This window comes from Hakea prostrata, chromosome 7 (assembly GCF_041222555.1).
Source record: "Hakea prostrata isolate BN-2017 chromosome 7, UWA_Hpros_2, whole genome shotgun sequence".
NCBI lineage: Eukaryota > Viridiplantae > Streptophyta > Magnoliopsida > Proteales > Proteaceae > Hakea > Hakea prostrata.
In genome coordinates this window covers 34,667,427-34,693,453 of record NC_142606.1, presented here as the reverse complement: position 1 = coordinate 34,693,453, position 26,027 = coordinate 34,667,427, and the positions used below count along the sequence as shown (strand labels likewise).

Genomic DNA, 26,027 nt, shown 5'->3' with positions numbered 1-26,027 from the left:
TAATCAAAGCCCATATATTGCTTAGGATAAACCTAATAAAAATTCCAGCAATATTAGACATTTCAAGGACGATACTGATACGGATCAACTGTATTGATCATTTTGCCCTCAAAAATATTGATACAGTGCTTTTGGACCGTTCTATGTTGTTCTGAGAAAGGGTTTTCTGGAACACCAAGACAGTATGACTCGTGTCAATATAAAAAAATGCCAGTTTCACTGATCGGAAACTGACACAAAAAACCATGAAACTACCTAAAGATTTCAAGCCAAACCATTTACGAAGTTAAATTATTCAGTTGAAGAAAAATTTGACACTCAAATTACAGCACTTCCATTGCAGAACTGTCAACAAACTGTCAGTTCTGTTTGTAGTTAAATATGTTATATAATACACTAGATCTTACAAATAACATAAAAGCTAAATCTCTGCCAACTCAAGGAAATTATGCTTTGGAGTTTCTCAGAGGAGTCTGCCTTGCTAGAAAGGGAACATCCACTACTGTACCAACTGTTTCTCCAATATCAACCTTATCTCCAGCTGAAGCTGTGTTCTTCTTGATATAACCTAGGCCAAAATACTCAGAATTGTCTTTCCCAGCAGCACAGCTCGTGAGCTTTCCTATCTGTATAGGATTTTGGATACTGTTTGTTAAGACAAGAAGAATTCTCAAAGATTATCATGAATGGCAAATGACATACCTTCTTCCCATTTAATGTGATGAGGCCGCCTGGTTCTACAGAGGTGGGGAGACGAATGCCCCACAATTTTTGTTTGACCCCATCATATGTCACGAGCCTGGAGATTGTCTCTTGCCCTTTATAACATCCTGAGGAGAATTTTTGAGTCAGACAAGTTCCCCTCAGATTTCATCATACTCGTAGTTTCATGGAAATGAGATACCTTTGTCTAGAGAAACTGAATTCCAGAGACCAGCTTCTAGCACATTGAATTCATTAGTGAGTTCCTTGCCAGGGAATGGCCTTCCTGTACAAGTTACTCTGTGTCAAACAAATGAATGTATGAAGCCTTCAAAGCATCTTCAGTGATTAAATATAAAGCAGTAGTGTTAAACTTTAAAAGATGCAATCAAGAGAGAGAGAGAAGAAAAGAAGAAAAAAAAAGGAGTAGAGAAAGAAAAACCTCGACCAAAAAAAAAAAAAAAAGAAGAAGAAGAAGAAGAAGAAGAAGAAGAAAGAAAAACTTGACAGATAAACATAAGAAAAATAACAAAGAAAAATAAACTGACAGCAAAAGAGAAATAAGGTCTAACAAGAATATCCTCAAACACGTAAGTTTGGGCTCTTGTTTGCAAAGGAGGTGAGGGAATCTCTACATGCAACTACTGTATTCACAAGATCATCCAGTTTTATTGCATACTAAAAGGAACAATTTCCCAGAGGAACTCAGAAAAAGTCCATCTTTATGACTAACCTTCTGCAACTTATCACTAAAACATTTAACCTTTCACTTCATGTTTATGAATGAATTCTCTATAGAAAATTTCTGACTGGTGACCTTGGGTGCTAACAAGTCAAAATGAATGTAACATATTGTAGTCAGGAGTTATGTATCAGATTAAGGAATAATTCTCCAGTAGAATGATAGATCTTATCACAAAGAAAATGTAACTTTGAACTTCCTCCCCTTGTCTTCTTCAGGTAATACTATATTATTTTTCATTCAGGAAAAAAAAAATGTAACTTTTGAACCTATAAAACAGGGGGAACAACTCCCGGGAAAATGACATCATATATGCAGAATATGAAGTAAATTATAAAGGGAACATGTCAAACTTATACTCTAGAAGTTCCAGCTCATTCAAATTCCATCTTCAACTCCCGTGGCTGTGATTCATTGAGGGAAACTCTTCAAAATTTTAAGCATCCAAAAGAAAAGGGGTGGAGAGACCAAGTAAGATAATATCTATTGCAAAAAGTACGAAGCCAACTACTTGGGGTCCAATGCATTTATTGTGTCCTGCCATCCACCTGATACAAGCCTAAGATGCTATTAACCTAAGTGCACTCTCACATTTTGACACCAGTCAGCTTCAACCTAGACCATGTTGATGTGCACCATATCACTCCTTTGTCCTTTTTACTTGTCTTGGGAAAATACTCCTTTGTCCTCACTGGTGCAAATTCAATCTTTGCTGAAAAAGGTCAAACCATTAAAATTGACTTCTCCTGTCTAGATACTTACAGACATGGTGGGATATCTCGGCGAGATCTCGGGAGATATCTTGTTTTTTCACCTTGGCGAGACGAGATGGAGGGCGAGAGCAGAGAGTTGGGATATCTCGCTTGAGATCTCGCCATATCTCGTTATATCTCGCTATATCTCGCCATATCTCGCCATATCTCGCTATATCTCGCTATATCTCGCCATATCTCACCCTGGATCTCACTAGAACTCTCAAATTTAACCTTTTTTTGTGGATTTTGGCTGAATTTTCACTTGCAACTACTCTTAGCACATCTACAACAAGGAAGATCAATCATTCTCTACTTGTCTTATGAACTTATGATTTAATGACTTATATAGAACTTCTAATGGTTGTATAATTATTTTATTCTTGAAAAATGAGATTGTGATACTCATATGGATGGAATTTTGATAACAGTTAAGTTAGTTGATGCATTTGATATACTTGCTTTTCATTTATATGCCTTAAAGGTTCTATATTACATGTTGTATAACATTGCATTCTCTAATCCTACTACATTTTGGTTTCACACTATGGGTAGACTTAGAAATCATACATAGGGTTGTTTATAACAAATCCAAGGCCACCAACATGTTCAAAAGGCCTTAAATAGGCTAAATACCAAGTTTCAACCCAATTGGGACCCTAAAACCCACCAAGTTGACGCCAAAAAATTGTATATCTCGACCGAGATCTCACCGAGATGGTCGAGATCTCTCTTTTTCAAGATGGCGAGATCTCTCTCAAGAGTGAGATCTTCTACCATGCTTACAGGTGCTTAAGCCTTGCAATTTTTCTATTTTTGGATATATAACAACTTTGTCTTAGAAAACTTGAGGTAGGTAAAATAATCATAGCCTCTCAACAATTAACTGTATTAACTGTAAATGGACAGAACAATTATGGCAGCTAGGAATGTACTCAACTGGAAACTTTGGAAAGCTAACTTAAGCCCATACAAGGATCTGAGATACAAAGGCTCCCTTACCAACTCTTATAATCTAAAACTGGATTTTCATAGCTCCAACATAAATAGCACCATGTAAATTTTGAAATGAGACTCCCTTATAGGTCTCAATCACTACTAAAGAATTGTAGGAGGAGCTAAATGTGTTGCTTGACCCAACAGAAAGGACCTCAAATTGTTAGGGCCGGGACTTGGGATCAAACCTTGGTTCATCTCACCATCTCGCCCTTTGGCAAAATGACCGAAATTTCACCGAAATCTCAATGAAACTTTAGATTCTTTTTTTAATAATAATTTTGACTGAATGTTTTTTTTTTGTGTGTGTGCGTGTGTGTGTTTTGGGGCTGTTTTCTAGTGTCTAGCATAATTTGAGGCTAACAAACATAATGAAATTGTTATTTCTACCTAAAACCTAACCCAAAGTCGTGTTCTTAATTGGCACATGCTCGACTGTCTGCATGCGAAACTCGAAGTCTGGAACATGTAGTTTCACAAATGTGAATATAGATATTGCGCAAAACAATACTAAGAATTCATTAAAATACAACAACAAATACAAGTAGAATTCAATATACAAGTATGTGTCAAGCTAGATCCATCCCTTGGATCATGGAGGAGTACTCTGAATGTTGGAAATAAGTAGGCAATGACATGGTACGTACAAAGTTATCCATATAGTTCGTCACTGCCCTTCTATAGGCAGGATCAACAACATTAAGTGGATACCCTACCTAGGGAATGTGTCATATGGCCATAGATTGTGACCCGATACTGGAACAAGCATTATTGTTGTGCTAGTCTTTATGGATATCCAAAGATGGACATCCACATATGATGCACCTGGTCCATCTCCATACCCATATGTAGACATGCTACTGAAATCAACAGATGAATTACCATATGCTCCACTAGTTCCATATCCATAGCTATAAGCCCTATAAAGGACAACCCCTTGGAATTTTCAAAATCTCATCAAAATTTTTGAGATTTCGGCAAAATTTCCAAAATCTCACCAAAATATTGCCGAAATCTCAAAAATTTTGCCGAGGTATTACATTTTTTCATTTCACAGGCAATTTCGTTTCAATACTTACCGAGATGGCAAAATTTTGACAAAATTTCACAATTTCATACCATGATTATGACTCCACTACTGTGCCTATTGGTTCTCCACTTTAAACCGTAGTTGTCATAGAGAATAAGTGATCTATAGGGGTCAAACCGTCAAAGAAACACCTAGGCAACAAGTCACCCACCTAGTTGAGTGGTATATGACCAAATGTAATATGGTTGACAATATTATAATTACACTCAGATGTAGCGTCACACCCATATCAATGCAATATAAGATAGTGTTAGAAGGCATAATTAGTATTTAGTAGATTTACTTTCCATGTTGATGGTTTCCTTATTGAGGGCAAATTTGCTAGGATCTTTTATTTTCTCTTGTAATATTCCCACATGGAAAGATAAGATTTGTGCTATTTTTGGAAGGTTATTAGTATAAATAAAGCTCTTAACCTTCAGAGTTTAGACAAAAGTCAAGATTTCCATAATTCTTTCAGCATGGTATCAAAGCCAATTGTAATCCAGGAATACTAAGGATTCCCATCGCAAGGCACCACCACCATAGCCGCCATGTCTTTCTCTTCCAACCACCACCACAAGACAACCCTCCACCCTTCCGCCAACGCCACCACCTGAACTTCCTTCAACCCATCGCCACCACCACAACACCCATCGCAGCGTTGTTTTTCTTTTTTTTTTTTTTCTTTTTTATCCCATTGTAAGAATTCTGTGACTTGCCTAAAACCACCAACAACCTTTCCCACCATCCAGTGACACTCCTATGACTATAGCAAGACTTGGCCGATACACTAAGAGGTGTTAATCTCCCCTTCCTCCCTTCCACCCCTTCCACTAAGTCAATCACACCCCTAAGAGCCATCGCCTCCATCCGACGAAGCTCTTTGAGGCACTGATCTTTCCTAGCATCAACCATAGCCACCTGCGATAGCCCTAGAGCTATCGCATAAGCCCTGCAAGTGCTCACGGAGGGTTCGTGTTAAGAAACACGATTTTAGTAGAATGGCTTTAATAAATCAACGTGATCTCAAGCCCTCTGTTTATAATAAAGTGGAAAGAACACTATTACATAACTACCCTTACTTAGGTAACAAGAAATAGAAAATTACATGGAAAAAACTCCAATAGAGTTGAACTCCTAGTAGAACTCAACCAACACTCCCCCTCAAGTTGAGGCATAAATATTAGTCATGCCTAACTTGCCTACAATAGGAAGGAAATCTCCTTCAAACTTTTAGCAAAAATATCTGCCACTTGGTCTCCAGACGTCACAAAAAGCATGCAGATGAGCCCTAATTTCAGATTTCCTTTGACAAAGAACCTATCAATTTCAATGTGCTTAGCTCAATCATGTTGCAAAGGATTATTGGCAATACTAATAGCAGCCTTGTTGTCACAATATAGCATCATAAGGTTTGGAACTTGGACTCCAATATCTTCTAGCAAACCTTTCAACCATAGTAGCTCACAAACTCCACGAGTCATAGCTCTATATTTAGCTTCGGTACTGGATAAAGCTACCACATTCTATTTCTTACTCCTCCAACAAAGGTACAATAACCTGAAATTAATTTCCTATCAAAAGATCTAGCCTAGTCTGCATCAGTGTATGCTTTTATCCTTAGATTATCAGAGGGTGATAAAAGTATTCATTTTCCAGGAGTTCCTTTCAACTACTACAGTATTTTGGTAACAGCCTTCATATGAGCTAAATATGGATCATACATGAACTAGTTCAATATTCCCATGGCATAAGCAATGTTTAGCCTAGTGTGGGACAAGTAAATAAGCTTCCTTACCAGCCTTTGATATCTTCCTTTGTCCACTGGTTCTCCCTCTTTTTCCTCAAGTTTAGTTCCAGCTTCAATACAAGTATCAACTGCTTTATACCCCAACATTCCCATTTCTGAAAATAAATCTAGGACATACTTTCTTTGGGATAGGTGTATACCCTTCTTTAATCTAGCCACCTCAATCCTTAAGAAGTATTGTAACTTCCCTAGATCTTTAATCTCAAACTTTCTACCAAGAAAGTCTTCAACCTAGGAACTTCCTCACCATCATTCCTTGTGATGACAATAACGTCCACATAAACAATAAGAAGTGGGACATTAGTACCTGATTTCTTGACAAATTGTGTATCATCAACATTGCTTTTGCTTGTATCCAATAGAGGTCACTGCCTTGTGGAGGCGTCCAAATCAGCATCTAGGAGACTGTTTTAACCCATAAATTGACCTCTTCAATTAATAAACTTTCCCTGCAGCATTGTCATCAAAGAAACCATGTGGAATTTTCATATAGACTTCTTCCTCCAACTCCCCATGTAAGAAGGCATTCTTTATGTCTACTTGGTGCAAGTTCCGATCTTTGTTCACAGCTACAAACAACATAACTCTGATAGTGTTCAATTTCGCAATAGGGACAAAAGTCTCCTGATAATCAATCCCATAGATCTGGGTAAACCCCTTTGTAACTAGTCTAGCCTTCAACCTGTTGACCAATCCATCTACATTTTGTTTAACCACAAACACCCATTTGCAGCCCACGGGTTTTTTTCCTGGAGGAAGTGTAACCAACTCCCAAGTATTATTTTTCTTCATTGCTTCCATTTCTCCTACCATAGTTGCCTTCCATCTCTTATTAGCATAGGCTTCCTGCCAATTTTTAGGAACAGAAATAGATGATAGAGAGGCTATAAAAGCACAGTAAGAATTAAACAAAGAGTAATAAGAGACATATTTAACTATGGAATGTTGAGTACAAGATCTAACTCCTTTTCTAATAGCAATAGGAAGATCAGAAGAAGATACCTCCGAGAGAACAATAGAATATGATTCTAGAGCAAGGGATTGAAATGATAACATGCCACCTTTCTCCACCTGCTTTTGCTGGTAGTAATTCTTCCTCTAATAAGTTTGCACCTCTTTATTCTGGTCAATCTTGTTTTGAAAGACCTTAAATGGTGTGCCTCACAAAAGTAGTCTCCCCCTGGCCAGGTTCTTCATATGATTTAGAAAATAGAGGGAGAGAATTAAAGTCCTCAGGTGAATCTAACCAAAGTCTCCCCCTGGTCAGGAAACTCTTTTTGAACTCCTAAGTTGTGTTGTGGTGGTGTATGGGAGTCTATGTGTGTGATAGGAAAGTCTAGAGTTGGAAATAACACCTCTCCTGTAGGACTCTCCCCCTGGAGAAGTGTATAGTAAGGGAAAAACTCAATGAAAATTACATCCATGGATACAATGGTTTTCCTGGAAGGAGGATGATAACATTTGTACCCTTTCTGAGTAGCAAAATACCCTAGAAATATGCAGCATAGGCCACAGGGAGCCAGCTTACTCTAGTGAACTGTGATTCTGGCATAACACACACATCCAAAAACTTTTAGGGGAATAACAAAGGAAGAGGCTTCCAAGAGAATCTCATTAGGACATTTAAAACCAATTATTCTACTAGGCATCCTATTCATAAGGTAAGAAGCAATAAGTATAGCATCACTCCAGTATTGGTTAGGGACATTCATAGTAATCTTAATTGAACGGGTTATCTCTAAAAGATGCCAATTCTTTTTTTCGAGAACCCCATTTTGGGCAGCCATATCAACACAACTAGTTTGGTGTGTTATGCCAGAGTCAGAGAGATATCTTTGAAATTCACTATCACTATACTCTGTGCCATTGACTAAGTTTTAATCATATTATAAAAATCACGAAAACATCGAAAAACCTCTTCTTTCTTTTTTGTTTTAAAAGACAACCAAGTAGAACGAGAGTGACAATCAATAAAAGTAACAAAGTACCTATGGCGAGTAATAGACACACGTCGGCAAGGGCCCCACACATCAGTATGAATTAGCGCAAAAGGAATAGATTTTTTATTATGAAGAGAAGGTAAACAAGTAGAACGAGTCTGCTTCGCAAAAATGCATGCTTCACAAAAAAAAATTATCCTTGTTACAAGAAGAAACTAAATCAGGAAATACTTTCTTAAGAGTTTCTAAGGGGGTGACCTAGCCTACTATGCCACTGATGAAGGTCTGTTATTACCGAATGGACCTAATTAGAAGATGCAATCAGAGAAGAAGTAGATCCTCCAATTAGCTCCAGCAGATAAAGTCCATTGCCTAGTTTACCACATCCAATCTCCTTCCCCATTACCAAATCCTGGAAGACACAGTAAGATGGGAAAAAAATCACCTCACAATTCAAGTCATGTGTTAAGACTACTGATAGAGAGCAAGTTAGTAGAGAAAGACCAAACATGTAAAACTTTAGACAAAGAAAGTGACGGAGAATGCTAAATGGTCCCTTTTTCAGCAATGGAAGAATAAGAGTCATCTGCAATTCGAACTTTATCTTTTCTAAAAGTTGGAGAATAATGTAAGAAAAAAGAGGATGAACCTATCATATGATTTGTGGCTTCTGTATCAATGATCTAGGGAACAAAAACTAAAGAAAAATGAAAGCTTGTAAAAGTTTTACCTGAAGTAGCAAGGTAGGAGTTGGTATGGGTAGTAGAGGAAGCAGTAGTAGAGGTTGTATCGGCAATAGAAGACTGCAGAATACGTCGCAAGATAGCTAACTCCTATGAAAAACAAACGTTTGCAGAAGGTGTTGTGGGAACCGTGTGAGAAAGATTAGCCTTCGATTTTCCCCTTCTTTGTGCCCTTTTTTGCTCAAAATCAACAAGCTTCCAATGGAGCTTCCAACAATTGGCCTAGGTATGACATGGTTTGTGACAGTGCTCACACTTAACAATTTCCTTGGCCGAATCAGATTTAGTGCTAACAGACTGTAAGGCTGATTTCTCCCTAATAGAAGTATGAAGCATGGCTAATCGACAGCTTTCTTGACACTAAACAAAGGCATAAGACTGTTCTAGTGTAGGAAAGGGAGAACGACTTAATACTTGCACTTTGATATGATCATAATCCACATTCAAACTCGCCAAGAAGTCATATACCCGAATCTTATCAACATGCCTCCTATAAGTAGCCACATCATTTGGATTAGTGGGGTGATAATCCCCATAATGATCCAACTCTTGCCAAAGAGATCGCAACTCAACAAAATATTGGGTTATAGCCAGTTCCTTTTGGGTAGTCTTATGAAGCTTCTTCCACAGTTCATAAACCTGGTGCATTATTCTCCTACTATCCATATGTTTCAGACTTTCAGTAGTAGCCTTCTAGATTTGGGCTGTAGTATCAAACGTCCAAATGATGGGAGCTCTACCTCAAGCTATTGTGCATATGTAGGAAGCAAGGGTTGGAGGAGCAAGAAGCAACCAATAGTTGCAACATCCAGTTTGAAAGAAAAGTTTCGAGTATTGGCTCGAGGTATTTGTGAAGCACTATGGTTGAAGTTATTTTTTCAAGAGCTTGGGACAGAATTAGAGACACCTCTATAGCCATACTCAGATAGAAAACCAGCAATCAGCATAGCTTATAGTCCTGTACAACATGATAGGACCAAGCATGTGGAGATGGACAAGCACTTTTTCAAAGAAAAGATTGAAGCTGGACTAATTCGTATCACCTTTGTTGCCATAGATAATCAGCAGATTGATGTGTTTACAAAGAGAAAAGTGTCAAGATGTTCAGTAATATCATTGGCAAGTTGGGCATGATAAATATATATACTCCAAGCTTAAGGGAGAGTGTTGTAACGTAGATCTAGTAGTTAAGATTTATGTTCCATATTGAAGGTTTCCTCATTGAGGGTAGTTTTGTAATATTTCCACACTGGAATATTTGATTTGTTTTATTTTTGGAAGGTTCTTAGCATAGATAAGGCTCTTGCTGTGTCCTTTAGATACAAGTCAGGATCTCCAAAATTCTTTCAACATATAGTTATGCTAGTCATGACTTAGCATGAGAAACTAACATAAAATAACAAAGCATAGGATATAATATAAGCAAAAAAAAAAAAAAAAAAACAGTATTAACCAATTTCGTATCAACAAGGCTTCTTATTCCAAGAAAGAGTTTGGATCCCTATGCAGCACACAGGCTATGTCATGACAACTATGAAGAGCACCAAATGTTCACCTTGCCATATATGATACATCTGAATCTTCGATCTGTCATGTCCTATTATTGCTGAGAAAAGATGCAATGTTTTGGATGCTGATGCCATGACATAATCAAAATCTAGAGCTACTTCCTGAGGATTAAACTCTAAAGGCCTACCATTGGTTGCAAGTTGCAACAACAGACCATGGCTTTGAGACAAACTCAAAATATTTACTGCTCTCTAGCATTTTCAGGACCTCAACATGATAATTCCAAATTTCATCATAAATGTTATGACTCCCCATCAGTTTTCCTTAATTTTCTGTACACTCATCTATTTCCTTTACAAATATCATCATATGAGATTACTTTTCTCCCAAACATTTAGATTCATATGGCCATACCCATCACAAAGACAACTACATTAGACAGTCAAAGATCAAATGAGACTGGTGAATCCAACAAATTACTTAAATAGGCTATATGAGCAATATTTTACAAATAACCAAGAAAATTGTTGCAGTGTACAAATTGGTACAGCAATCTATTGGACAATTCAAGAAACATACAAGTCAAAGCCTTTAAGCATCTTTTAACCCCCCCCCCCACCACCAAAAAAAAAAAAAAAAAAAGAAAAGAAAAGAAAGAAAGATAGATGAAAAACAGAGCCTTTAAGCATCCACATGAGAACTGTCATCAAGAGATTCATACCTTGTAAAATTCTTAATCTTTCAAATGCATTAGCACCCATTGGGATGACACCAAGATTTACAAGAGCATCCCAGACAGATCCGGCAGCAGCCGACGATGAAAAAAAGGAAAACCCTTCTTCAAAAATCACACTGCCAACGCCTACAGTAATTGGCATTCCATGCACCTGCGAATTATAAGGATTCCAATAAAGCTGGAGCTGTGAGTTTCATAAGTGGCTTTTAGCCAAGTGCCTACTATACTATAACTTTATGTAATTTTTTATCTTTTTACCTTTTTACCTCCCTTGTCTACCTTATATCAGCATATAGAGGCAAGGTTGTAATTTTTGTCTAATCAAAACAATCAACATTACACCATTCTCTATTCCGCTCTCCCTCTATAACCTCCCCACCATCTTCCTCATCCCTTGCATTAAATAACTCCCAACTAATAATGCTTCTAAGTTATATGTATACTGTGAGAATCTTAGCACTAATAACCAATACCAAGACAATAAGAAAGAATGGAGAGGGAAAGAGGAGATCAAACCAACTTGGGAGAAAAAGTTCCTGGTGATTCTAGACAATTTTTCTAGAATCATAGGCTCTAAATTTATATACTTATGAACTCTGGACAGAATCATTGAGTCTTCAAAACAGAAAGTCTGAAGTAGAAATTTTGTAAACAACGCATGAGTTGGCTTACATCATCACATAGACTCCTGAAGGAATCTCCCGATGTAGAAGTGAGTGTAGTATTGGTAGGGTATACTATGTTAGTGCCGCCATCAGACATCGCATGATTGACTAGTTGATGAGCCTATTTAGATTTCCCATGTTGCGCCCAATAGGCGTCCACCAGATGACCAGGCTTGCCACAAATGGTGCACTGTCATGAGGCTCGATCAATGTGCTGTCCACCATGACTAGCAGATGAATGACCTCCCTCCAAAGCATGACCACGGCCATAGGAGGTGGTAAATACTGAATTATTTCCTTTAGAGATATTTGATGGACTAGAGTCCCCTGAGGAATCAGTAACACTAAAAGCAGAAGAAAAGCATCATTCAGGGTAGGTACACTTTCTCCAGCTAACTAGTCTCCCTTTATATGCTTGTGTTCAGGCCCTTCAGGGTCCAGTCCAGCAAGGAATTTGGAGAGAGAATTCATTGCATTGAGTCTTAAGTTTTCCAATGTCAGTGGTGATAGGCCGAAAAATATTTAGTTCTTCCATCATACCTTTAAAGGTGCTACAATAGTCTTGATAAGGTTTACCAGAATGCTGAAACTGAAAGCTAGCTGATTATCGGTCGAATAAGAATCATTGATTCCCCTGTCCATTTCTTGTTTATTCAGGGTGCTCGGCCGGTGCTCCTTTCCCAAATCAGAACAACTCTGATGTTAGGGAAGATAAGGGAAGACCACCTGAGCGAACCGAGCGAAGGGACTTCACTTATCTGAACTGAACGTTGACGGCTTGAGTCTTTCATAAAAATCATTGATTCGGTTCATAATTTTCTCTTGTGAATATGTCTCCAAATCATCCCATATTCCCTTTGCCGTGGAATGAAACATGATGTTGGATGCAATATTCGGTTCCATCATTCCATATTCCCTTTGCCGTGGAATGAAACATGATGTTGGATGCAATATTCAGTTCCATGCTATTCCACAATCATATCATAATTATTGCATTGTCTTTAGACCAGGCATCATAGCTTTCATCTCTAGAGGTTGGGGGGGAAATCTCAATGAAGGACAACTTGCCTTTAGCCAAAATATATACCTTAACAACCTGGGCCCATAGAAGATAATTGGAACTTCGTTTAAGCTTTATGGATATGACCTGAATATTAAGCTCTTCAGATGAGACTGAAGAGGTAATAGTTTCTGAAGGTGCAGCAGTAGCATTGGTCTATAATAGCAAAACATAGGACCCAAATATGAAGGACAGCAAGGGAATAAACCACATGATACAGCAGTAACAGCAAGCTCAGGGCAGTAAATATATCAAAGTTATCTTCTCCTATTACCAAGAGAATATAGAGCTGCTGTCAATTTTGGTAAATGGGACAGCAGAATTAGTGTGCTAACAGCAAAATATAATTCTTCAATATACCTTTTACCAAAAGAAAAGCACCTTTTATGAAAGGAAACACAGGGCTGCAGTTGATTTTGGTAAACAGGTATATATAGCAACCAAAATAACAGTAGTAGCAGCTAACTCAGACTAATATCATGCCAAAAGCAGTAGTGCTAAAATCGATTGCAGCAGTAGAAGACAGCAGTGATACTAACATTGATTGTAGTATGGGAAGGTGGCATACCCATCATAACAAAGAGAATAAAAATAAAGCAGAACAGAGTCCAGCAGATTCATCCAAAACACAGAGGCTGTCATGTGCAATCCAGATCTTGTTAAATATAAGAACACATCTCCCTAGATCTTCAGCAGTAGGAATGGCAGATGACTTCATATGTGTGATCTTCAGCAGTAGGAATGGCAGATGACTTCATGTGTAGTTGGAGAAATTTCTAGCACATGATTATAGCAGCTATAGGTGGCTGCACACCAGATAAGAAGAAAAAAGAGAAAAGGTTTGACCAGAGGCAAGGAATGAGGAAGAAACCCTTAACTCTATTGTAGTTTCTCTGATGCCATGTTAGAATTCAAGTGTCTGGGACTAGAGAGCAGAGAAGAAGAAGAATGAAGGCTGGGAAGATGAAGAGGAAGAAAAGCACTAGCTATTGCAAAATGAAGGGCCCAACAGTAAAAGGACTATTCTGCCTGACTTAAGTGATGGCAGAAATACAATAATAATGCAACAAATAAAACCCAAACTAATGAGGCAGCAAGGACAGATGTGCCCTTGCAGTCGATGATAGAATCAGGAGTCCTGAATATTGCACGACTCCAACACACTGTAGAAGGAATACCTGCCAAGAATAAGGTTGAAATCCACTGGGAAAGTAGTTTTCAAATCCTTCTTTTTTAACCAACCCATATGCTCCCATTTTTAATAAAGTTACAGCTGAAGTAGACGTGCATTGTAATGTGCTTCTCTGTAATTTTATTCCTCTATATCTATTGCAGCTCTAAATATCACTCTTGTTTTTGTAAACAGCACCACAATGTTTCTCCTCAGTTCATTTGGCTTTCTCTTTATTTTCATAATCTTGTTCAACAGCTTGGTTAGACAAGATGGACCATATATTCCAAAGATCTACTACACTTCTATCATGACCCGTCTAGGCCAGCGTTCCTAACAGCCTTTCCAACTTTCATCTTTCTTAAAGCTTATTTTTACTCCAAAAATTCCAATTTTGTATATCCTACTATTATATAAAAGAATGAACTCAAAGAACATGGCCACATTTTGATAAGCCCCTAATAACTCAGGTGTATAAACACAAGAATAGGGGGAGAAGCATGGATCATCAGTAGCTACAGAGGATCAAGGCCAACCAGACATACAGAGGACAGAATCAACTAGGGGGACAGGTGGCCAAATAATAGTGGACAGCAGCCACAACCTTGCTGAGGACAGAGGAGCAGACATGATGGTCCACTTGGCAAAAGGAGATTGGTGTGAGGCATAAGAGGTTGTTAGGAATGTCTATATCTAAGGGGGGAAGGAGTGAGGTGAGGGTTATGCGGGGAATGATAGAGTGTGGAGCAAGCTGAGCTTGCCTGGGGGGGGTGTGAAGAAGTTGTCTCCAGAAGGGTTTCGGGGTTTTATAGTTGTTGCTCTGTTTTGGGTAATACTTATTGAGTGAATCAGTAGAGTTGTCTGAAGTTTCTATTCAGTTTCATTTCTGAATCTAATGCAAGTAGCTGTGGCTGTGTTGCTGTTATTTCTGTAGTCTGAGTTTGTATTTCCAGCAGCATTTCCCATAACTTACTGCATTTGGGAGGTTTGGGGTGAATTTGAGAAGGGCCCTAACAACTTGGTATCAGAGCACGTTTGATCCAGGGAATGGTTAGAAGCAAAATCGAGCGATGAGTGGAAGTCTTGGAAGCTAGAGAAGGATCTTCAAAGCCAAAATGCCGGCGATAGACTCAAAGCTAGATAGAGTTGAACAAAGTTGCTTGGCGTTTGTGAATGAGCTTAAAGCATACATGATGAAGGGCAAAGCAGTGGAGGTGTATTCACAATAGCAGGAAGTTATGGTTGAAAGGCCTGCAAACCACCGTTGAGACAATATTCAAGGAGTGATTCAGAGGGAGCCACAACGTGAAACCACGACCCAGCAACGTCGTGCCTACCTTCCGAGATTTCTTGAGTTGCCATTTTTAAAGGGGAAGATCCGATTGGGTGGGCTGCTAGGGTAGATAGATATTTTACGGTACAGGGGCTTGGCATGGAAGAGAGGTTGCAGGCGATAATGATTGGCTTCAAAGGGCCAGCCCTAGGATGGGTTCAATTCAGAGAAATGCAGAACCCTTTCCTTTCATGGACAGAATTGTAGAAGAGGATGTGTCGCTAGTTTAGATCCCCGTAGACGAAATCACTGCAAGAAGCGCTGATGGATCCCTGGCAAAATGGAACCATCAATGAGTACAAGGGATAGTTCAAGACGCTAGCTATCAATATCATCGACAATGTTAGGGAAGAAGAATGATTGTGAGGGGCGTTTATGTCAGGTCTTGGGGAAGAAATCAAGGCTGAGATACGATTATTTAAGCCAACACTTTGCCCAAGTTATGGACCTAGCCCAATCTATAAAAGCTACTTGGCTCTCCGTGGGCCTAAGAAACCTATAAATGCACAACCCATAGTTGTATGGGGACAAGGCTCGGCCCAACGAGTCACGGGTCTAAGTAACACCAATTTGTGTGGACCACAGCCCAATAGTATACAGGTTCAACAAACCAAACCAGGGTTAATTCGACCAGTTCAAGAAAAACCAACCAAGGGTAGATGAGGGGAAGTTCGAAGAACCCATCATCTTCTTCCAAGTGAACGACTACAACTACCGGTGGTAGCAGTCGCCACGATGGCTAACTCTTGAAGAAATGAAAGTTGAAATGGATAATGGCCTCTGTTTTTGGTGTGATGGGTCATACTCTCGAGGGCAACAATGTCCCATGAAACAACTCATAGTGATGTTGCTCCATGAAGGGGAGGCAATATAGGAAAACGAGGAGGTTGTGAGGGCTATAGCAGAGAAGGTGAAAGGGCTCAACGACTCGCTTGGAGTCAAACTATCTCATAGTTGTCTTGCAAGGTTTGATTCTCCATGCATAATGAAAGTATAGGGTCGAATCAAAGGGGCACCAGTGGTAGCTTCGGTAGAGTGTAGGGCAACACACAATTTTCTATCTCGTTCACTGGTACAATCTCTAAGACTAAAAGTCGAGGGGAAGAAACCTTTTCATGTGGTGTTGGGAGATGGGAAGAGTGTCGGTGGTCAAGGGATGTGCCAAGCAATCTCCATCGAGGTCAACGAGGTCAAGTTCTTGCCAGCATCTATGCAATTTTGGGGGTTGACTGGTTGTCATCTCTGGGCAACATCCACAGCAATTGGAAGAACAAGACCATGCAGCTCGAAAGGGAAGGAAGGCAAGTGAGGCTGAATGGTGATCCATCTCTGCTCAGGTTAGAAACAACGTTGAAACAGGTATGGAAGTCGATTCAGGCAAGTGGTGAAGGGTATTGGTTGAAACTTATGAGCACAGACATGGAAAAGGGTATAGACAGCAATGGGGAGGTGCAGGGGTTACTTATAGAGTTCAAGTCCCCATTTGCTAAACCCAAAGGCTTGCCACTGAGATGCCCTTATGACCATTGCATCCACTTGGTGGAGAGCAGCAATCCACTGAACATCAAGCTGTAGTGCTACACTTACTCGCAAAAGAATGAGGTGGAGAGATTAGGTGGGGAGATGGTGGCTGCAAGATTGATAAGCCGAGTAGTCCTTACTCCAGCCTTCTGTTGTTGGTGCGAAAGAAAGACGGTGGCTAGCGTTTTGTGTTGATTACCGAGTGCTTAACAAGCTAACTATACCTGACAAATTTTCCATACCAGCAAGGCTGCAACAAATGAACTGTTTGCCGAGTTGGGTGGCACAAAAGTATTTAGCTAGCTAGACCCCAAGTCGAGGTACCACAAAATTCAAGTAGCAGATGGGGATTTGGAGAAAACAGCATTTTGCACTCACAATGACCATTATAAGTTCCTCGTCGTGCCATTCGAAATTTTGAATGCACCCACCACATTTCAGGCACTTATGAATGAGGTAGTTTGAGAACACTTGAGAAAATTTGTGTTAATGTTTTTTTATGATATTTTGGTGCTTAGTAGATTGATGGTGGATCATTTGCAGCCCCTTCGGGTTGTTCTCAATATCCTAGGACAACATAAATTGGTGGTAAACAAAAAGAAATGTTAATTTGAGGTTGCTACTTTAGATTACTTGGGACATGTGATTTATGCTGATGGGGTGGCAGCAGATCCACAAAAATATGTTGTATGGTTGAGTGGCCACAGCCAAGGAATGTCAGGGCATTGAGAGGGTTTTTTGGTCTCACAGGGTACTACCAAAGGTTTGTCAAAGACTATGGGACGATAGCAGCTCCTCTCACAAATTTGCTGAAGAAAGATGCTTTTCACTGAGATCCACTGCCACTTCCGCATTTGAAACCTTGAAGACAGAAATTACTGTTCTGGTGTTGGCAATGCGTCAAGTTTGTGGTTGAAAAGGATGCATCAGGTTAGGCTTAGGTGCTGTCCTTATACTAGAGGGCCATCCCATTGCCCATTAGAGCTAAGCTGTTTCACCTCGTGCCTGTACGAAATCAGTCTATGAGAAGGAATTGACGACAGTGGTGTTAGCAATCAAATGGCGTCATTACCTGTTAGGAAGGCATTTTAAGGTGTGTATTGACCAAAGAAGTTTGTGGTACTTGATGGACCAGAGGTTGGTGGCTGAAGATTAAAAAATAAATTGGATCATGAAATCACAGGGATTTAATTTTGAGATCATCACTATAAACCAGGATGTGAGAACAAGGCCGCCGATGCTTTTTCTCATCGAATGGGAGGGGGAGTACAGCTCTCCAGCTTATTGGCAGCAATATGGAAGAAGAAGGCTTATAAGAAGAAATTTGGGCTCCAAATGCAAAAAAATGTGGTGCAGTCATTGATACATGGCTCTACGGCTTTCCCCAATTATTAGTTGAAAAATGGGACACTTTTTTATAAACGAAGGCTGGTCATAGTTGTCAAAGCGTCTGCCTAGGCACACCTAGGCAGCAAAGCGGTTTTTCAACCACTTTTTTTTTAACCACTTAATTGACGACCAATCTGCAAAGGAACTCCAAGGCCCAAAGGGACCCTCATGCCCGTCGGCAACAGAATGTGAAGCATAAGCCATACTCAACATCAAAAATCAATGAATCAGTAAATGCCTAGGCAAATGCTTTGACAACCATGGTTTGATGAGATGAACTTATGTTTGGGTTCTTTTTTTGAATAATTTTTCATAATTATGATTCTTGAATGCTTGTTTTTTTAGGATGAATGTCACTATTGAATATTTGTTTAGCTTATTATAGAAAATAGTTTAAAACTAATTATATTTAAAAAATTTGACCCAATCGCTTTTGTCGCCTTATTGCCTCCTAATTGCCTAACCGGACCCCCACTCGCTTTGGTCGCCTTGCCACTTTGACAACTATGAGGCTGGTATTCCCTGAGGGCTCATTCCTAAGCTGCTTGTTGAATTTCATGCTACCCCATTCGGACGTCATTCTAGGTATCTTTACACCTATAGAAGGTTGGCTGCTGGCGAGTACTGGGTGGGTATGAGGGGGCTGTTGAGGAGTTTGTGGCAGGCTGTGGCACATGTCAAAAAAGCAAACATCAGTCTATGAAACCAGTGGGGCTGCTTCAACCTCTATGTATTCTGGATCATGTCTGGGAGGACAGCTTGGATTTTATTGGAGGTCTACCCAAAAACAATGGGGGAGATACCGTGTTGGTAGTGGTTGATCGGCTCTCCAAATATGGGCATCTCATCACAATTACTCACCCGTATTCAGCAAAGGATTCGCTCTGATTTTCAGTAAATTAAATCTGATAGAGACCGGGTTTTCATGAGTAACTTTTGGAGGGAGCTTTTCAAACTGGAGGGAACCAAACTCAAATTCATCAGTGCCTATCATACACAAATGGTGGCCAAACTGATGTAGTAAATAGAGGCTCGGAGATTATCTTCACTGTTTTTATACTAGACAGCTGCGTGACTGGACCACATGGCTTCCTTGGGCTGAATATTGGTACAATACCACCTACTATTCAGCTACCAAGATGACCCTGTTTCAAATTGTTTATGGGCAAGAACACCCCCCCCCTCCAACATTGCTAAGGTGGGACGGGGATCAATCCAAGGTGGATGAAGTTGATGTTTTCCTTCGCGAACAGGATGGTGTTCTAGATGAGCTGAAGACCAGCTTACGAGTGGCTCAAGACCGCATGAGCTCCCCTACAAATCAGCACTGCCGACATGTCACTTACCAAGTAGGGGAGGAAGCCTTCCCCAAACTCCAGCCATAACGGTTCGAAAAATTGGCCAAATGCCCTAATGAGAAGCTCAGCCACCACTACTATACCGTATCCAATTGCAGCTCAAACCGATCCCGTTGCTTACAAACTTACTCTTCCACCCAACTCCAAAGTGCATTAGGTCTTCCACATATCCCAGTTGAAGAAGGTTGTGGGAAACAACATCATGACTCAGCCCCACACATCTTGCTTAGCTGAGGAAATGGGAATTACAGCTCACTCCAGAGGAGTTGTTGGACACCCATTACTCATCTCGTGGCACGCTTGAAGTGCTGATACAATGGAAGAACCTACCCTCCTGTGGTAACACTTGGGAGGATTTTTTTGAGCTGCACAGTCAATTCCCAAATTTTCACCTTGGAGAGAAGGTGAGACTTAAGGGAGGGAGTGTTGATAAGCCCCTAATAAATTGGGCATACGAACGTAAGTATATGGGGAGAAGCATGGGATCATCATCAGTAGGTAGAGGAGATCAAGGCCAACCAGACATACAGGGTACAGAATCGACTAGGGGGACAGGTGACCAAATGATAGTGGACAGTAGCCACAACCTTGCTGAGGACAGAGGATCAAAGATGATGGTCCACTTGGCAAAAGGAGATGTGTGTGAGGTGTAAGAGGTTGTAGGAATGTCTGTATGTAAGGGGGGAAGGAGTGAGCTGAAGGTTATGCATGGATGATGGAGTGTGGATTTTTTTTTTTTTTTTTTTTTTTTGGGGGGGGGGGGGGGGGAGTTCTCTCGAGTAGGGTTTTGGGGGTTTAGAGGTGTTGCTTTGTTTTGGGTAATAGATATTGAGTGAATCAGTAGAGTTGTTTGAAGTTTCTTGTCAGTTTCATTTCTAAATTTAATGCAAGCAGCCATTGTTGTGTAGCAGTTATTTCTATGGTCTGAGTTTGTATTCCGAGCAGCATTTCCTATACTTACTGCATTAGGGAGGTTTGGGGGTGAATTTGAGCAGGGTCCTAACACATTTTTACTATCTAAATTATCCTCAACTATATTTACTAGTTTCATTTTATAGCCTTTGACTCTTACACTTCTTGATAAATTTTAATGTACTTCTTTACCCAGTATTACTCTCTATTCATTTCCCTAGATTGTAACTAGACAAATACTTTTAAACAATGATAGCATTACTACAATTACTAATAACAAATATTACTACAATTATATATTAAAATAATTAGCACATCTTGTTTGTAGGTTCAATAATTAAGAAACACCCAATGGCGAATATAAATCGTTTCAATAAAAAAGATGGAGTTTGATCTTTAGATTGGAAAATATGCAATGTAAAACTGATAACCACCTAAAGTACCCTCAGATATTTCACCAATTTCCATATATACCCATTCACTACAACACTCCTCAGTAAACTTTTATATACTTCTTCACCCTATATTCTATTCATCCCTATATTTTACCAAGACAATAACTTATTAGAATAATCACACTGCTACAATCACTAATAATAAATATTAAAATAATTAACATCTTATTTGCAGGTTTAACATTTCAGGTACGCTTAATGGCTAATATAAATCCTTTCAACTATGAGCTACCTAAAATCCATCATATAATTTACTTTTACTTTGCATATTGTCCAGATCAAACGTGAAGAAATTCTATCTTCTTATTGAAACGATGTATATTAGTCATTAGGTATACCTTAATTATTGAACCTACATATAAGATGCTGTAATTATTTAATTTTGTAATTAGTAAATATAGCAAATTAGCAATGCATTCATTGTAATAAGTATTTCTCTATGTAAAATCCAAAGAAATGAATACGGAGTAACAAATCTCGACGGGTTGCTCAGCTGGTAAGACCACGCCTAATAACTATGAGGTCAAGGGTTCGAATCCCCTTAGGGCCAGAGGCAAAGCCCTGCTGATGTGAACCAAATTCTAGGGTTAAGGCTGTTAAGATGAATTCCCCAAAATTTGGGGTTCGCCTAGAATCTTCCAGCAAATTAATGGGATGCGGTAAGGAAGCAAGGATGATTCCAAGACTATTATGGGATGAAAAGGATCAATCTAAAATTATGTGGGAAGACTCTATTATCACAAATCAAATGGGTTGTGTTTAATTGGGAAGAAGGGTGAAATTAGGGTTTTATCAAATCCCTATGGGATGGTTTTGGGATATCCAAAATCACCCTAGGGTTGATGGGGAAGTAGAATGAGATAATTTGGATCACTATGGTTGGTTCTTGGATATCTTGGAAGAGGATTCTTGGATCTTGGCCCATCTTTTCAAATCTTTCTTTTCTTCTTCTTCTTCCCCCCCCCCCCTTCTCTGTTCTTCTTTTTTTTATTTTGTTTTTCTGTTTTCAGATTCTGTCGCAAGTTAAAAAGGGGGTGGGAGGGGTGTGATAGATGGCGGAACAGGGAAGCTATAGGGTAGCAGAGAGGCGGGGGAGGGGCTGGGAGGTGCCACAGGGGGTAGGGAGGGGTATAGCAGAGTCTTAAGGGGCTGGGGAATGCTGCAGCTGTGATGTGGCAGCAATGGGTAGGGATCTAGGGTGGTGTGCAGAACAGGGATGGGAAAAAAGGAGGAGGGCTGCTGTAACAGCAGGGGAATGGGAGGGGGAGGGAATACCTAGGCCTTATGATGGGAGGGAAGTAAGGGGGAGGGGCTGCGATGGAAGTAGGGTGCAGGAAAGCTGGGGGTGTGTGTACTTACTTGGAGGCAGCTGGAAGTGCAAGATGGCTGCTGGTTGTTGAGGAAGGTTGCCACAATTGAAAGTTGAAGAGCTGTAAAACCATCAAGGCCCTCCCAAAGACAACCACAATCCAATTTCTCAAAAGGCTTCAAATTTTTTCAGGCAAACTCAAGTTAACAAAGTAAGTTATTTACAGCCTACTAAAAGACCTTAACTCTACGTAGGATTCTTTTGTAGATTAGGATCACATCAATCACAACTACTGAAATAAAAAAATAAAAGACCTAATCGACCTTAATTGACACATGCAGAAATAAATTTCTAATCAACTTAAAACTCTAATTGGCATATGATAAAATTCTATTTAATTAAAACTCTAATTGTCATGTGCTGGACTAAGGACTCCTCAACTACTGACTCCAATTAACACTTCTTAACAAAATTGGACTCTAATATTAGGACTGAATTTCTGGAACTAAATTTCAGCAGCTAAACAGGGTTGAAAATGCCCAAAATACACTCCATAGGGGTTTGGCCAGCTAGTTTGGAGGGACCTTGGGGCCCACTCTAGGATTCGGTCATGGGGTCTCAAACCTGTTCACATCACCTAGCTTATATTTAAATTATATGTAAAAAATTACCTCCAAAGAATGTAGTTAAGTTGCTCGTAAGCTAGCCCAAGGAGACCTCAGTTCCCAAAAAAAATAATAGAGAGTAACAAAGGGTAATGAAGTGTATTAAGGATTACTATGAAGTGTAAGAATCAAAGGGTACATAAGAAAATTTGTTTAAAAAATTAAGGGCATTTTAGGTATTAAAAATGTATTCACTTTTACATTACATATTGTCCAAACTAAACTTGAACAAAGTCCATTTTAATTGAATCAATTTGTATTAGCCATTAAGGAGTACCTTAATTATTGAACCTACAAATAAGATGTTTTAATTATTTTATTATGTAATTATTTTTTTTCTTCTTTTTTTCTTTTTTTTTTTTTTTTTTAATGTAGCAATGTGATTCAGCAGGGTAGTTTACCTAACCAAATAGAGGCATATTCCATGGTGTACTCTTTGGTGGAGAGGGATTGAGGGCTTTTAAAATGTGATTGAATGGAAGACCTCTCACTGTTACAAAGAGACAAATGTGGCCGCTGACTTCTTGGCTGGTTCGGCGGCAAAGCTAGAAATTTCAGCATTTAATTCCCCAAAGTCAGCAACAATTCAAGGTGAATTGGACTGGGATGCTCTAGATGTCTCGGTATCATTTCTAATCTGATTTTGTGTGTGTATATGAGATTTTCTTAGAGGAACCAGATGAGATTTGGAAAAATTGGGGCAACTGAAGTTGCAGGAATAACATTATTTTTCTATGCTTTAATACTAATGACCTTTTAGCAGGAAGAAAAAAAAAAGAATATATGAGTTTTTGAGAAGTAATAAAGGGTAAAGAAATATATTAATGTTTTTGATAAGTATTTGAGCTTAAACGGCATAAGAAATTTAGTAAAAACATTTTAGGCTATTTTAGGCTATTTTAGGTAATAAAAATGTAGCCATGTTCTTCAATTTCATGTTTTTATATAATAGCATAATATATGTTGAGGATCTTCAAAGATATAAGGTTGGCTGGAAATGAAGCTAATAAAATTGCGGGAAAAGTATGAAGAATTATACAATAAGTTGGGCACGAAGGAAGGGGAAAAATCTATTAATAAGATAGCTAAAATAAGGGATAGGAAGTATAGAGATCTTGATCATGTTAAGTGTATTAAAAATGAAGATTGTAAAGTACTAGTATGTGATAAGGATATTAAGAAAAGATGGGAAATCTATTTCTCTAGTTCACTAAACTAGCATACTTCATGCACCTGTGATTTAGACGATTACATCATTCATATACGGAGAATTTCAATGTCCAAAGTAAAAGAAGCACTTAGGAGGATGAAACAAGGCAAAATGAAATCCCAATAGAAGTATGAAAGAGCTTAGGAACCCATGGGCTAGTTTGGTTGACTAGTTTGTTTAACAAGATTAAGAGCATAGGGAAAATGCCAGATTAATGGAGTAGAAGCATTGTGGTTCCAATTTACAAAAATACAAGAGATATTCAAAGTTGTAATAACTATAAAGGCATTAAACTGATGAGCCATAATATGAAATTATTGGAGAGAGTAATTGAAACTCATTTGAGACATTTAACCACAGTTACAGAGAACCAATTTGGGTTTATGCCGAGAAGATCTACAATGGAGGCTATTTACCTAATTAGGAGACTTATGGAAAGGTATAAAGAGTTGTAGGAAAGACCATCATATGATATTTATTGACCTAGAAAAAGTTTATGATAGAGTTCCTAGAAAGTTAATTTGGCGAGTACTAAAGAAAAGGAGTGTTGCAAGTAAATTTGAGGACATAGTTAAGGACATGTATAATGGTTCACTGACAAGTGTAAGAACAGTGGGAGGACAAAGTAATGGATTCCAATTACAGCTGGGCTAGATGAAGGATCAACTATAAGCCCATATTTATTTGCACTTATAATGAATGAATTAACCAAAGACATTCATGACTTTGTTGATGATATTGTGTTGATAGATGAGACTCAAATGGGGATTAATACCAAGTTAGAACCATTGAGAGCAGCTTTGGAATCAAGAAGCTTTAAACTAAGTAGAACGAAGACAGAATATCTAGTTTGTAACTTTAGGCATGATTGGGCAGACGATGAGGTGGTGAAACTTGACAATAAGGAGATTCCTTAGAGTGATTGTTTTAGGTACTTAGGTACATTCATAAATAAAAGAGGTAATATAGAGGATGATGTTTCCCAAAGAATTAAAATAGGGTGGATGAAGCGGAGAGGTGCGTCCGAGGTCTTGTGTGATTGACGTATTCCATTAAAGCTTAAAGGAAAATTCTATAGAACCGTCGTTCAACCAACTATGATGTATGGTGCCGAGTGTTGGGTTATTAAAAAGAATCATATAAATAAACTTAATGTGGTAAAAATGAGGATGCTAAGATGGATGATTGGTAAAACTAGGAAGGATAAGATAAGGAAAGATCATATTAGAGTTGGTCTGGGAGTTGCTCCCGTAAGTAATAGGCTTCGAGAAAGTCATTTAAGGTGGCATAGCCACGTTCAACAAAGACCTATAAATGCTCCTATACGAAGAAGTGATATAATCCAGATTGTTGGAACTAGAAGAGCTAGGGGGAGACCAAAGATAACCTTAAGAGAAGTGGTGAGAAAGGATATGCATAGCTTAGTCCTTATATCTAACCTAGCCTCAAATAGAACAGAGTGGAAGGCAAGAATCCATGTAGCCGACCCCATTTAGTTGGGAAAAGGCTTGTTGTTGTTGTTGTTGTTGTTGTTTGTGTTCGTATCAAAAAGAGTAAGGTGGCTTTCCAAGACCATTTTACGTGAAGAATCTCCATTAAGTAGACTAGAGATATATTTTACCATCCCTCTTTAATGTCCTAATCCCTTATAAGTACTCTACCATCATCACCTTCAATTCATTTGATACGGTTTTAATCTCTACTCTTTCTTTCTCCCACTATACCTATCTTATTGATAGCTTTTCTTCCTTCCTTCACTAAATATATCTTAGACATCTTCTTATATGCTAGAGTTAACATATTTCAGACATACTCCAATAAATGCATAAGAGAAAAGAGTACACAATATAGCTCCAACTAAACATTGTAAGTCATTCCACAGAAGATGCCGCAACAAGAATAAATTCTTTAAGTCATTAAAAGAAAAGAGAAGAGTGTGATCCTGAGGACAGTAACCTGTGACAAAGCAAAAATGTT

The 26,027-nt window shown here is 38.9% G+C and overlaps 1 protein-coding gene across 2 annotated transcripts in view; it reads right to left on the bottom strand.

The window, feature by feature from the left end:
• Window positions 1-26,027, bottom strand: part of LOC149010953 (Glycine cleavage T-protein family) — a 69,463-nt gene continuing 43,436 nt past the window's right edge. The window contains exons 10-13 of one of the 2 annotated variants that reach the window (XM_089162986.1): window positions 10,988-11,153; window positions 905-988; window positions 703-830; window positions 1-626 (exon numbers count right to left, since the gene is read on the bottom strand). In XM_089162986.1, coding sequence (XP_089019112.1) covers window positions 447-626; window positions 703-830; window positions 905-988; window positions 10,988-11,153 — 558 coding nt within the window. In that variant the 3' untranslated portion in view covers window positions 1-446. The remainder of the gene's footprint in view (window positions 627-702; window positions 831-904; window positions 989-10,987; window positions 11,154-26,027) is intronic. The other variant, XM_089162987.1, reaches the window with a different exon arrangement.